The following is a 15,189-nucleotide window of genomic DNA, read 5'->3' on the forward strand; positions in this document are numbered from 1 at the left end:
TGTCAACCAGACAGGAGTGGTCAGGGAGGAGGTCAAGGAGGGCGGCAGGAACCGTAACCAATTCCGTGAAACAGAGCTTTGCAAATTACGTACAAAAAGGAAACAGACCCTCACAAATGTAACAGCATTACTGTGCGCTGATACCCAAATGAACTCAGTCACTACCCCGATGCCAGGCCCAAACTGCTTTTCCTACAAGTAATTTCACAGACAACTTTCCCCACTCTTCCCTTTCTCTTGAGGTTCTATCTCTATGTGGATGTTCTGTGATCATACAAAATTGTAACATGTCTAACCAGCAACACCTTAAACAAGGCAAAAAGATAAACAATAAGCCAGGGGAAACATATGTCAAAAAGTATCCTGAATATAAAAAGACCTTGTTTAGATCAATGAGAATACAACTATCCCATTAGTAAAATGGACAAAAATCACGAACGGAAAAAATACAAATGAACCACATACATATAAAAAGACATTCATTCGGCTGGCAATCCAATAAATGCAGATAAAAAGTACAGCGAGATGTGATTTTTCATCTATCTGATTGGCAAAGGTGAAAATGGTTATCAAAATCCCTGTGGAAGGGTGTGAAGAAAGAAGCACTCCATGCAGGGCCAGCGTTAGTGGAAACAGGGAAACCCTTTCTGGAAAGTGGTTTGGCAACACGTATCAAAGCCTTGAAAGTCACATGCCTGCTGACCAGTGACCTCACTTCTAGGACTGTAGCCTAAAGAAGATAATCGCATCCTCGCTATGAACTGTGATCCATTAAGAACAGGAAGTGTCAGTTCAAATGTTCACTATCGCCACAATCCCAAGACCAGGAAGTCCTTGTGTCATCATGAGAAGGATCAGATTAACAGGAGCGAACGACGTGTCAGCTAAGTGCTTCCTTGGTCAAGTGTTTTCTTGTTTCACAAATTTAGTTTCAGGTCAAGTACCAGAACGATAAGCATGAGGCCTTCTAAAAGTAACTTAAATAGCCCTATTGCCTCCTTAATGTTTTTATACTAAATTTAAGCCCTCTACTTAAAAACTTGTTCATCATTCATACACATGTATGCGTATCAGTCAAGATGCAGCCAGTATCACATAGGATCCAACGGCCACAGCAGGGTCAGGCACATCTCGCTGACACGAGTGTGCCTTTTCTGCAAAAAGGGCAGGAGGCTGTCCGTGGAGCTGAACGCCCCCATCCTCCAATGCAGACGGCAGACGGCTGGGTGTCCCGCTTGGCTTCCGGTCAGCACTCCATAAAGGGGGTCAGCGCATCATCACTGTTCCTGCCGCTGGCAACGGCTTCTCCTCCTTCCTATGGGTCCATGGGTTCTGCAGCCCCAACACACCTACCATCCAGGTACCTTACCTAATTTCCTACTGAACTGCAACACGTCGTCGGCATTTGTAAAACTAAATGTCTAATACAGTGGAACCATATCATTATAGGGCTAACATTAACTCCAACATGTAAGCACTGCCCAATAAGAACAGATCTGAGGAGTTGGAAACAGAAGAATTCTTGGAGCTACCCTGTGTATCAGACGTGCTCGCTTCTGCCTCTACCACGGAAGGATGCTTCCCGTTTCCCAGTGCCAGGCTCTCTCCATGGCTTCTGGCAGCACTGTGTCTGTTCCTTAACAACAGTCACCAGGCATCCCAGCTCAGCCTCTCAGATTACAGACTGCACCTGCTGCCAATCAAAAATAGCCAGACCTTGATTCCCCCCATTCCCCAGTCTCCATTGCTGCCCAGACACTGAGGTTTATCAGGCATAACAAGTAATATGTCACTTTAATAAGAAGTTATGTTGTAATACTACAGTTCTACTAAATATTATATTGACATAATCATCACATTCAGGAGAGCTCATTTAGAAACCTAAAACAGTTTGTGATTTAGTTTCAACACTAGCGTCAAAAGACTCTCCTGAGATGCTTTTATAACTTGAAGGGACATGATCTAAGATATCAAACCTATGCTAACCCCTGGGAAAAACATCCATTTTAAATTTGACAAATATCTCCCTCACTTATAGGAGCAACTTGATACCCTGCTAACTTTTGCCTACAGTCATTCTATCAGTTTTATAAAGGCATATGCCTTAAGGCCATCTATTTCTAATAATTTCCAATAAAATGAAAAATAGAAATCCGGATTTATGACACTATCTTTTGCTACCTGACTATCTGTAACTGCTATTACAGGGGTGATACTGAACTGCAACAAATTTTGAAGGGGTCCAGAATATACCAGTGTGGCCTAAAAATTATTTTGAGCTTAAGGCATTTGAGTTCCTGAAATCTCTTACCTGCCTAAAAGCAGAGCCTCTCAAAAGAACTCAATTGTCATAAATCCCCTCCCAAAAAGCTACCTGGGAAGACTGACTTTTACCACCAGAGATAACTCTCCACACCACACCTAAAAAGACATTGTCACAAAACTATCATCGCCCATCTATTCTCTTAGGGCCCATCTATCTTTTCAAAAAGTCATTTGTTTTCTATAAGTGTCCTTTGTCCCCCTCTCCTACTCTTACTAAGAAGCCACTCATTTTCCTAGAAGTGCCCTTCTCCCCTCCCCTTCACCTATTAAGACGGTATATAAGCCACAAATTATAACCACCCCTTTGAGTCACATTTCTTCTGTGAGTAAATCTGTCTTTTCTCTTGCTGCTCTGTCTTCTGTCAGTTTAATTTGCAGGCCCCAAATCCATAAACCTAAGAGGGTAGAGGAAAAGTTTTTCCTCCCTGACAATTTAAATCAGTGAAATACACTGCACTATGTGTGCATATGAGAACCACGCTAACGTTCTTATTAATTATTCTAAACAGTTATAAGATTAACAGTTAACACTTCCTTTTTAAGTTTTCCTCTTCTTTCACTTTTCTTTAAATTTCCTCTTAATATCTTTCGTTTCTAACTCTTAGATTGTTTTCAAGTATTATCCTCCTAAGTATAATTTAGCAGAAATAATTTGTTTTTCCTTTCTACTTCTGATAAATCAGAACATATAATTATTAAGTATTAGAAATGCTACTTATTTTTTGCCAGTTTATAAAAACCTCTCAAATACAATCAAGCTAAAGCATCCTGTTGATTAAATAAAGCAAGCTACTATTTCACCAACCACTGAGAACTGGAAGCCTTCTGAAACACACAGATTTAAAACACATAGTCACTTTGTAGAAAACAATGACATCCCCCCTCACCAGAGTTTATCGTTTTAAAACTGATTCGATGAGGATAAAAATAAAATGACAAAGATAATTAGTCGAACCTGGACCAGAGACAGATACTTTTCTACCAAGATATGAAAAATAAACTATAGGGACAACCCCTCCCTCCAGAGAAAGTCCTTCTGTTCAGATGGCCCCAAGCCCTCCCTTGGCGTTAGGTTCTCTGAAGTTCACCTCAATTAGCTAACCTCCCATGGCTCGCAAAGCATCAGGATGCTGGTGCCCACAAATTAAGACAGACTTTCCAAACAGCAGCCTTGAGTGCTGTGACACTTTCATTTGCTATGCAGAAAGGCAGTGTGTGCAGTGTGCCCACTACTTTACTGAAAAATCACAATCAACAGTCCGCAACAGGTTGTACCACCAAACCTTGATTAGCTGTATTAAAAGAAAGATTGCCAAAAGACACCCATTCTGTTAAAATATACAATAACTTTACAAGCTTGCCAACAACGTATGATTATCCCCCTTTGCAGGCTCAGCTGACCATGCCTTTGCTTATAAACCTCAGGGATTGGTTCTGCACTGGTGACGAAACATCCAGATTTGACTGTCTGGCCCCACTCCCTTTCCAGTCCCGTGTCCTACCACCGTACCTCAAACCAGCCACAGACTCCTGGCAGCAACCAGAACTCAAGGCTCTTTCCCACCACCTCCTGCTGAAACACCCTTCCTCTGCTTTCAGAGCTAACTGCGTCTCTTCCTGCAGCACTCAGCTCAAATGTCCCCTCTTCCAGGAAACGAATCCTTTCTTCCACTGGGCACCCATAGCACATTATCACGCCTCCCAATGTTTGTATGTCTCTGTCCCAGCTCCACCATAAGCCCAGGGGGGTGCAGATTCTGAGGCCTCCAAGTATAATTCGACGTTACACTTTCAGTCATAGAAGACAGTAGGCACATAATAAATGTTTAGTAAATGCATGAGTGCATAGAGGAACAAAATAGTGAATGAGCGGGCTTCCCTGGTGGCGCAGTGGTTGAGAATCCGCCTGCCAATGCAGGGGACACGGGTTCGAGCCCTGGTCTGGGAAGATCCCACATGCCACGGAGCAACTAGGCCCATGAGCCACAATTACTGAGCCTGCGCATCTGGAGCCTGTGCTCCGCAATGAGAGGCCACGATAGTGAGAGGCCCGCGCACCGCGATGAAGAGTGGCCCCCGCTTGCCACAACTAGAGAAAAGCCCTCACACAGAAACGAAGACCCAACGCAGCCATAAATAAATAAATAAATAAATAAATATTAAAAAAAAAAAAAAAATAGTGAATGAGCAAACGAAAGCACAAGCTAATGAATGAACTTTCAAGTTGTTACCTGGGGAGAGAGGAAGGTCTTTTGTTCACTTCTCAATAATATTAAGCCCCGGCTCATCCCAAAAGAACACCCTCAGTGCCTTGCCTCCTCTGAGCTACCCTTCACGTCCACGTGCTCAGTTCATTTGCCCCTGTCCTCAGACACAATCCCCAGCTTTAATCCAATATGTGACCACCTCACAAGCTCCTGTTCTTTATTCCACAGCTGCCCTTGTGTAGTACACACAATAACCTACTTGCACTTATTTCCATAAAGACTCCCAACTAGACGGTAAGCCCCCGGGCCCAATTCTTCTGTCCTTGTAATGCCAGAGCCTGACACAGTGCCTGACAAATAGCAGGCGCTCAAAACATATGAGATGGATAAATAAATGAATGAAGAAAGGAAGAGGAAACTATGTTTTCACACTATGTTTTTAACTTTTTTCTTTTGGCTAAATCATCTGATTTTTCAAGGTAAACTATGATCAGAGAGAGATGATGAGGGAAGAAGAGAAAACCCTGTATAGTCAAATCAATGCCTGAATAAGAACCTGTATGATACCACAGTCTTTTTCTATATTAATACAGAAACCATCTTACTGTCTCTCAGTGTCTGTTTTCAACAGAATAGTTTAACAAGCTTTGTAATTGGATAAGGCTGAACAAATCACAAAACTTACAAAAGATATTGTTGATAGTGTCCATATCTGCCAGACCCTATGCCAAGATCTTTCACATACACTGTTTTTCTTATTTATTTATTTATTTATTTATTTTTTTGGCTGTGTTGGGTCTTCGGTTCGTGCGAGGGCTTTCTCCAGTTGCGGCAAGCGGGGGCCACTCTTCATCGCGGTGCGGGGACCGCTCTTCATCGCGGTGCGCGGGCCTTTCTCTATCGCGGCCCCTCCCGTCGCGGGGCACAGGCTCCAGACGCGCAGGCTCAGCAATTGTGGCTCACGGGCCCAGCTGCTCCGCGGCATGTGGGATCTTCCCAGACCAGGGCTCGAACCCGTGTCCCCTGCATCAGCAGGCAGATTCTCAACCACTGCGCCACCAGGGAAGCCCCTACACTGTTTTTCTTAATCTGCAAAAACATTCCAAAGGGTTGCATTTAGAAAATGGAGGCTGAGAGAGGTTAAGTCACTCGCCCCAAAGTCACTCTGCCAGTAAGTTGTGGCACCTTGGGTTACACCTAGGTCTATTCAAACAGCATGCTTTTTGACTAAAACTTTAAAAATTCTAGGCCTTACTTCTTAAGATTAGAATAATGGTGCAGACAGAATTTCAAAGGCTTATGCTTTCACCTTCACTAACTATCACCAGTTGCTAAAATGTCATTCACCATTATTAGGTATTTTGTTGAATCCTTGTGAGCCAGCAAATCACTAAAGAGCACAGGGGAAATAAAAGCGGCCTTAGAAAAGCGTGGCAGCATCTGCTCCAGGCTCTTGATCCAAATGGGGCCTTCCTACTGCTGATACATTTGGGAGTATCAGCAATTCTCCAGCATGCCTTTAAAACAATAAGAACTAGGAACTGAAGAGGCTGTGGGGAAAGGGCACTCTGGCCACAACCTTTCCATAGGGCAATCTGTAAGCATGTATTTATTAAAAGTCATAAAAATGTGCATATTCTTTGACATAGCAAGTCTACAGGTAAGAATTTATCTTAAAGAAGTAACTGAATAATGCCCAGAGATGTACAAATAAGAACTTAAAGATCAAACAACAGCAGAATGATCAGGTTATCCAAGATGCAGACATAAGATGGCATATTAGGCAATCATTAAAAATAGTGATGCACCTGTATTTACCGCTCTGCTAAAATGTCCACAAAATATTATACATGTTAAAAGCAGATCATAAAATATATGATCTGATCTTCTTTTTTTTTCCTGAAAACTGTATATGTACTTTTAAAAGTCTGTAAGAAAAAGATTTTAAAGGCTATAAGAATATGTATCACAATGGTGATCTAAGTGGTAGGATTACATGCTTGACTAGAAAGTCAAAGAGAACTTTGCCTACCTTCTCTATTTTTAAAAAAATTTTTTTCCACTACACCTATTCTATTACTGGCAAAATAATAAAATAATGAAATATTTTTAATTAAATCAACTCGTTGGTGATCAAAATCAATCAAGACAGACCTTTTTCCCTGAAGTCTTCCTTTTGATACCTTCAAACTCTTTAAATTGTACATAGCTAACAGCCTGGAGTAAGTTCATAGGAGGATTAAGCTGCAAGATATTTCCCACTTTATCTCCTGTTTTCAATTCTCTATGGAATGATATAGGAAAAGCTGACATTATAGGAAAGCTGACATTGAAGGTTTGGGCTCTAGAATTTAAGGCTCAGGTCCTGTAACAAGTAAAAAGAGAAAGAGTAAGGACTGTACATAAGACACCATTAGCAGAGCATAGAATGGTTCTTACTATAATATACAAAGTGCACAACATGAAGCTTTGATGGATGAGGCAATATTTTCTACCAATCTCCATTACAAAGGTGGATTTCAAAAGACAAGGTCTAAAACCAGCAGATATATTTAAAGACATAAAAAAGTAACTTTTAAATAAGGTAAGAAAATTCCAAGAGGACAATGGTGCTCTACATACCTTAGACCCTCAAATAAATATTCTTTGATTTTAAAATAAACAGCAGGCAAACATTCTGCATTTTCCTTCTGATGGATATAGGTAATTTAAATGTAGTAAAGAGGGACTTCCCTGGTTAAGAATCCGCCTGCCAATGCAGGGGACACGGGTTTGAGCCCTGGTCCAGGAAGACCCCACATGCCGCGGAGCAACTAAGCCCATGCGCCACAACTACTAAAACCCTCGTGCCTAGAGCCCATGCTCTGAAACAAGAGAAGCCACAGCAATGAGAAGCCCGCACACCACAACGAAGCGTAGCCCCGGCTCGCTGCAACTAGAGAAAGCCCGCGCGCAGCAACGAAGACCCGATGCAGCCATAAGTAAATAAATAAAATAAATAAACTTTAAAAATAAATAAATGTAGTAAACATTTAAGTAAACACCTAAAAAGAGAAACTATTTAAAATATAATACAAACCTAGGACTATAAAAGTGTGTTTGGTGGCCTAAGTATGAGAAAAATACAATTCGTGTTTACGGGGAAGAGGTGGCACTCCAAAAATCTATCTGTAAGCAGATGTATGAAATTCAGAACACATTTTCCATCAAAACAATGTTACTGTATTATGATGGTTACCTCCTGGCCTGTTCTGCGAAGATTTAGTCATTCCTGAGAACTATTTATCCCGCGCCTGCATTTTAGGTGAATGGCACTAGTGGTCTGAGTGAAGAATCTAATATGACCAGCAGCTCTCCTTCACTCACAGCTGAGGGCTCTCAGCTCCCTCTGCACGGAGGCTCCCCAGCTAAGAGAGGGCAACCCCCAGGTCACTCCCTCTTCTCCAGCTAAGAGATGCCAACCCCCAGGTCACTCACCAGTCAATGGCGGGGGAGGGGGAGGAGGTCCCGCCCTCATGCCTCAAGGTAAGGTAACTCTGCAGGACCATCCTAGCTCCAGAGCTACCTGTAATCACCGCATCACAGTTCAACCCCTCCCTCTGCCCAGTCCTGCTTCCCTCACTCCCCCACTAGTAACGATTCCAAGAGCACGTTCAGTAAACCTCTGGCAGGTAAATCTTTGTCTCAAATGCTATTTCCAGAATCTAAGACAAGTGGCTAACCCTTAGTAAGCTCATATCATATAAGTCAGTCACTGTGTGTGTGTATATATATATGTATATATATGTGTGTATATATGTATATATATGTGTGTGTGTATATATATATGTATATATAAATAATACATAATAGATATAGATATCTTATTATATATGTATGGGTAGGTACTATAATCGCATTTTAAATATGCAGAAACTGAGGCTCAGAGAAGTCAAATGACTTGCCCCAGATCACAGAGCAAGTAGTTTGAGGAGCCAGGTCTACTGAATGCAAGGTCAATCACCGGGTAAACTAATTCCATCTACTACAAAGAACTGTTGAATGAATGAAGGTAAACTCAGCAGCCCAGGGGTTCTGGTGGCAGTCAGGAATGAGTGGAGTGGTGAACCATGGTCATCCATAAAACAGGAATTTATAAAAGGACTTGGGATCCAGTCCCATTAAAAAGTAGATACTATGACCAAGATTCATATATTTTTAGGCCTCAAGCAAAAGAGCAGTGGCCTAATGGAACCAGAATTCCAGAATGAAACTACGTGGGTATAACCCACTGCATGATTACTAGATCCTAAAAATAGTGACTGGCAAATCTTGTCCACCTACAATCAAAATGTTGCAATATGTGCAGACAGATGTTTACTATATAGGAAGAGGACAGCGCTTTTACTCCAGTCCCCACAGAAATCTTCATAAACCTTCATATCTCAAAATAAAATAAACCTTCATATCTAAAATAAAGCTTCATTTCTAAAAATACTAATAAATTTCTTTTTAGGGCTATAAAGTCCCTACAATTGACATGCAACTTACCCAAGAAGCACAACTGCAACTAGTTCAACTCCTTCAACTACAGCCTCGCCCTGGCTTCCCCAAGCTTTCCCTAACTAGCAAATCTTTTTTTATAGAATCAGTAGTTATTTATAACTACTGACTAACAGTGAAAAACTAAGAACTAATATTATCCTACCCTGGTGTTCATGCTGCCCAAGAACCACAAGACATAAAACCACTCTATAAACTCCATACAACTACAAACAAACACTATTAACTTCAGGTGCAGTCATTAAGTTTGCATGTTTGCAGATGTAGATCACAACTGACTCGAACAGTGAGAACAAACCGTTTAAAAGATTAATAGAATGTAGATTTACTACACCCTTGGAATAACTGTTTGATTTGTAATATTTATAATCCCAAAATCTAATATCACAGCTAAATAAAAAATTGAAATATACTTAGAAATACCATAATAGTTGATTAATGTCATTTTTAAATTTAAAAATAATTGGGCCTTATCAGCTGATTCTGAGAGTTTGCACATATCAGTTGCCCCTTCCTTTAAAAATTCACCAATGGCACCTCTCCCACCCCTACATTATAAAGCACAGCTTTAAATGGCAAAAAAAAACCCAAACAACAGAAAAAAGCATTTATAATTTCCTTATTTACCAATTTTGCACACAGGAGGCCTCAGTATCCATGTTCAATTATCAACTGCAGTGAGAGGTTCTTCAAATTAAGGTGCATCATTCACTGAGACTTCACACCAGGTCAGAACCAAGAATTTGGCAACATAAAATTCAACTCACTGCTCTAACATAACTCAAGTTTGTACCTTCTCTAACTGTAATTATTGCAGTGTTTGCCCCATTTCTTCCCCCCCCCCATTCATTTAATAAAACAAGCTCCAAATCAGAAATACATATCTTCACACAGATATATACAGAACTGCTAAATATACCTTAGATTGCCACTTCAGAGGAGAGCAGTAATAGGGACACCATAACCGTAGCTTAATGTTTACGAATGAGGAGATACCACCAGCCCGAGAAAAACATTTCCTCACACCACCTTAGACTGGCCTAATCTTTTGGAGAAAGAAGAAGAGGAAACAGTCAACCTGAAGCTTCCACTCGGACAATAAAATAGCAGGGTAAGCCAGAAACACCCTGGGAATACCAGGCCCATGCAGATGTCCTCTCTTGATTGCCACCTCTCCTTTAACACAGCACTTGTAACACAGTAAATGTTTAATATCTTTTGAATGAGTGAACGATAGCTATCATTCACTGATCACTTACTTTTCTTGAGAAACTTTACTAAGCTTGTTACAAATGTAACAAGCCTTTAAAACAAGTACTGGGGACTGGGTAGGGAAGGGACACTCTGAGCCTCACAATAACCTTATGAGGGAGCCAATACAATCAGTATATAATTCTTTTTCCCAATTTTACAGGTGAGGACATTGAGGCTCAGAAAAGCTGTCCTTCCCAAGATGACAAAACTCTAAATGGCTGAGCCAGGAGTCTGTCTTCTTTCCTTTTGCCACATCAATACCAAAATGAAGTTTAGAGCGAGGAAAACAAAAGAACATGGAGAAGACAGTCTGGCCAAAAGTTGTATTTTCAAACATTCACAAATGGGATGTTTGTTCCTGGGGAAAAAAAAACACAAAAACTTCCTATTTCAGAATTGCAGAGACACAGCCAATGGGGCCTAAGGTTCTGTTCCTAATAGGCTACCTTTAATCTGCTCTGTTCAGATCACTGTCAGGTTCTTCTAAGTGCAGGTAACCTGTTTAAAAAGTGAGTGATCTACGTAAAGAATGGCTTCAAAAGCTGAAGCCTACAAGTTAAAAGCCAGATATAAAGAACCTAATCTCCTTCATTAAAATACATCTATATTCCCTGTCCTGAAAAACTGCCTGACCAGAAGAATTCAAAGAACAGTCCAAGTCCGAAAAAGTGTTCCCCCGAAAAAGTGTTTGCCCTATAACTAAAGTTATGTCTCTGCAGTGACAACGGCAATCCTGTCACATCTTCACTATTCTTTAAATGCACCCTCAAAAGGTGTATTCAGGCACTACCTAAGATTATTAGGCTTCCTTCTAAAAATGTGAAGCAGAATTAAATAGAGGATGATTTTTTTTTTTTTAAACTCCTGGCTGAGAACGGAAGTCAAGTTCAGATTCTCTTCCTTCCTCAAGCGAGCAAGAGAATTAAAGAGCACACCCCCGCCCCCAGCGACACACACACACACACACACACACACACACACACACACACACACACACACACACACACACACACACACACACACACCCTACAGTCAAAATGTCTTGGGGCCTCTTCACCTGTGGCAATCGACACAGCAAGCCTTGGTTTTCTGGGATTTGAGGCTCTCCTTCACTCTGGGGAGGGGAAGGCGGGTGGGTGAGGGGAGCAGAGGCAAGAAGGAACTGGTGCCTAAGTTTTCAATCGGACCATTCTTCTCAACTTGGGCAGCTCTTTTTTTTCTTCCTTCCTTCCTTCCTTCCTCCCTTCCTTCCTCCCTTCCTTCCTCTCCCCGGTCCAGGGCACACGCTCGGCTTTGCCAGCGCGGGCACGACGGGCAGGGCCCGAGCGGAGCGCCGCCGCAGCCGGGCACTCAGGAGCCCCTCGGAGTCTGGGGAGCAGGCTGCACGGGGCGCGCGACCTGTGCGCCGCGCGGACACCGAGCCGGGGCCGCCGATCGATCGCCGCCGCCGGGCGTGGGGACCGGGAAGGGGCAGCCGCGGCGGGGCGGAGGGGCGGGGTGAGCACTTCCTGACTCTCGCATTGTCCACGCATCGCCCGCGCCACCCAGGGCCCCGCCGACGCGCCGTCTCCGTCGGCGAGGAAGTTGGCGCTCGCCCCTCCGGCCCCGTCTTACCGTTCTTGGCGTCGCCAGCGGCTGCAGCCCCCGCGGCGGCCGCGGCGGCCGCGGCGCCGGGCCCCGCGCCTCCCGCGCCCGCCGCGCCCCCGGTGCCCGGCACGCCCGCCGCCGCCGCTCCGCAGCCGGCCGCCGCCGCCAGGGCCCCCCCGGCCGCCGCGCCCGCCGCGCCCGCCGCTGCCAGGGCGCCGGCTCCATTTTCCTGCTCGTCCCCGCTGCTGTTGGCGCGCTTGTTTTTGCGGCCGCCTTTACTGTTTTTGGGGTTGGGCATCTCGCGAGTGTCCAGGTGCCCCGCGTCGGCGAAGGCGGCTCCCAGCGGCGCGGCGCCCGGTCCGGGAGGCCGAGAATGGAGGGCGCGGGCCGGCGGCTCCTCTGGCGCCCGTCTAGCCGCGCGGCCCGCGCCGCGCCATCCCGGCCGCCGCGCCCTCCCCGGCTTCCTGGAGCCGGCGCGCGGCCACCCGAGGCTCGCAGCCGCGCGGGCGCCGCGGGCTCGGGGCGCAAGCTTGACGCTCCCGAGCCGGAGGGAAAAGGCGGGTCTCGGGCTTGTTTTGATTCGGCTTCGCTGACACGCTCTGGCCCCGCCCCCTCCCGTGACGACACTGGGGATTCAGCCTGGCCGCGCCCACCAGGTGACCTCACGGTAGCCCGGCCCGCCCGCGTGACGTCACGCCCCGCGCTGAGCCGGCCACCTTGGAGTGACGTCATCGGGGCGCCCTGACTCCCGGGCCCCTGCTGCACCCCGGCGCCTGCGGACCGACCTTCCTGAAATGGCCCCGAACGCCAATCCAATGGCATCTGGAGTTAGTCGCGGGCCTCCTGACCTTCATGCAATTGAGGCTTAGAACAATATGGTCTGGGAAAAATAGGCGGGCGACCAGAACAGGAATGGAAAACAGAGGTTTTCTAATTAATCATCCATCGAAAGGCTTTGCAATTCAGAAACAATCGTAGATTCAGAAATTAAAGAAATAGAGTTGAGTTCCTAGACAATGGGAAAGGACAGCGGAGTCCGTGAATGGAAGGCCGTCACAGCCCAGTGGTGAAACCGCTCACGCAGACAGGACCCACCATTCAGGGATGTTACTAAACATCGCCTGGGACCAAGAAGCAGGTAGTGCCTGGAGGGGAAACCCAATCCCCTTGGATAGGACTGAGTTGTCCTGAAAGATAGGTGGCCACTGTTGTGAGCAGGTGGAGATTAGAAGGTGACACCTGTGATAAGGTAGTGACTTAAGGGGCAGGGGACCCTGGGAAGAGTTTCACATGGTCTCTTTTTCTGCAACTCTTTTTCTGCTTTATGGACAACCAGCTCTTTCCCAACCCTCAGGTCTCAGCTCAAACATATCACTTCCTTTATGATGATATAACTGACACACCTCCCCAGAAGAGCTATCAGAAGTATCACCTCATCCATCTCTAATTATGTTGTCAAAGTATAAGTTTAATTATTTCCTGTCTATCTGCTTCTCAAATGAAAGCTCCATAGGTAGGAGATTTTATGTGTCTTGGGCACCTCAGGGGACAGCTAGCATATATTTGTTGAGTGTATAAATTAAGTACTTTTCCCCATAAACTATGGAGCGAAAACTATGTTAGCTGACAGTTTACAGTTCTCCCTTCCTATATAGTGTGATCTTCTTTAATTGACCCAGCTCTCCAGTAAAGAATCTTCGGCTGTGTTCTGAAGCATAAAGAGGTAGACAGCGAGGTACCCGCCCTGTGCCCACCTAATGGGGAGACTCTGACTGGGAACTCTGGGCATTTATAGCAGAGTCTGTTCCAGAGCCTGGAGCTACAGGAAAGAGCACTGGATACCCAGGAGCAATTGGTGATTGGACTTTTCATTAGGCAAGTGATGAATCTTTTAATTCCCTAATTTTGTTTGAGGAAAGTGACTCTTTAGAGGGCCACCTCATAGTTAAAATAGATATTTTGTGCCTATACTTTCATGTCTATTTCTCCCCCACCCCAACTCCCCTAAGCACTAGGAGAGCCGGGATTGTCTATCTTTCTAACTAATTCTGCAGAGTCTAGCATAAAGCCTGACCCACAGTTAGTGTTCAAAAAAATTTGTTGAATGGAGGATGCCTAAAGCATTCTTCTTCTGGATACATTTTTCTGAACCTTAAAGTCTCAGCTAAATCATCAATTCTCTAGGAAGCCTTCTCTGATACCCCAAAGTTAGATTCATCCCCATGTGCTCCCTGTACCTCGCTCACCACAAGAGCTTGCACACACAGTATTGAAATTGCCTATTTACTTGTCTCTTGTCTGGGCCCCCACTAGACTATAAGGTCTGTGATGGCAGAAGCTGTCTGTCTTAGTTGTCACTGTATCCATGGTACCTAATGTGGTGCATGGTACACAGTAGGCATTTAATAAATGCATGACAAATACATGAATAAGTAAATGGACAAATGCTTTGAAGGTAGATGCAGCAGGATTTGGTGGCCAATTGGACGTGAGGGATGAAGGAGAGAGTTAAGAAATTCTGAATACTGGAGGAAAGGATGATGGTAGTTAATGAAAGGAAGACTTCAAGGGGAGGGTATTGGTGCTGTGGAGGAAGGTAGTGAGTTAATGTGGGCCACTGGACTTAGATTAATTTCATTACTGATATCCCTCACTAGACATGGCTGAGAGATCTCAAAATATTTTGGTAACTTTGGCTTTGACTTTTTTTTTCTTTAAGTGTATTGAGTTTGGGGTTTTTTCTTTAATGGTGAGGATGAAGAAGCTTTAAAGTACAGGAAAATTGAGATAATTTTTAATTGATAATCTTTTCTTGAATAAGCACGTTGCTGTCATGCCATATTGAATCAGAGTAATTGTGCATGTACCCTGCAGACAGCCATTCCCACCAGCTGCCTCCCACCTCTACATAACTGAGACTTCAGAATTGGAAACTTTCCCACAAAAATATCATAACTGGCTCAAAGCACACAGACACCCAGCCAGTTGCTGTTCTTGTTCATTGTGTGAGCCACCTCCTTCTCATTCAAACTGAAACAAAATGAAAAGGAGGAAGGAGAAGCGGGCCACTTCTTCCATGCCCAACCTTGCTAGTCTATTTTTAGCCTTAGTCAAATTTGACACACAGGCAATAGTTCTGATTTTATTGCAACAACAAAAAAAGTGTACTAAATTCAAGATGTTAAAAACAAAACAGGTACAGTTAAAAGATTCCATTTTCTACTTTGCATACAACATGTGGAATTTCACAGGAATCCTACTGTTCTAGCCCTTT

General features: G+C 44.2%; 1 protein-coding gene across 6 annotated transcripts in view; it reads right to left on the reverse strand.

The window, feature by feature from the left end:
- HECA (hdc homolog, cell cycle regulator) overlaps positions 1–12,499 on the reverse strand; it is a 45,604-nt gene extending 33,105 nt beyond the window's left edge. For 5 of the 6 annotated variants that reach the window (XR_009005197.1, XR_009005196.1, XM_057527880.1 and 2 more), the window contains exon 1: positions 11,943–12,499. Coding sequence is in view for 3 of the 6 variants with exons in the window: in XM_057527880.1 (XP_057383863.1) it covers positions 11,943–12,213 (271 nt within the window). In the remaining 3 variants the exon portion in view is untranslated. Of the gene's footprint in view, positions 1–11,385; positions 11,568–11,942 lie in introns of those variants that run through there. The other variant, XM_007190948.2, reaches the window with a different exon arrangement.
- Between the last annotated feature and the right edge of the window lie 2,690 nt (positions 12,500–15,189).

This window comes from Balaenoptera acutorostrata, chromosome 14, assembly GCF_949987535.1.
Source record: "Balaenoptera acutorostrata chromosome 14, mBalAcu1.1, whole genome shotgun sequence".
NCBI lineage: Eukaryota > Metazoa > Chordata > Mammalia > Artiodactyla > Balaenopteridae > Balaenoptera > Balaenoptera acutorostrata.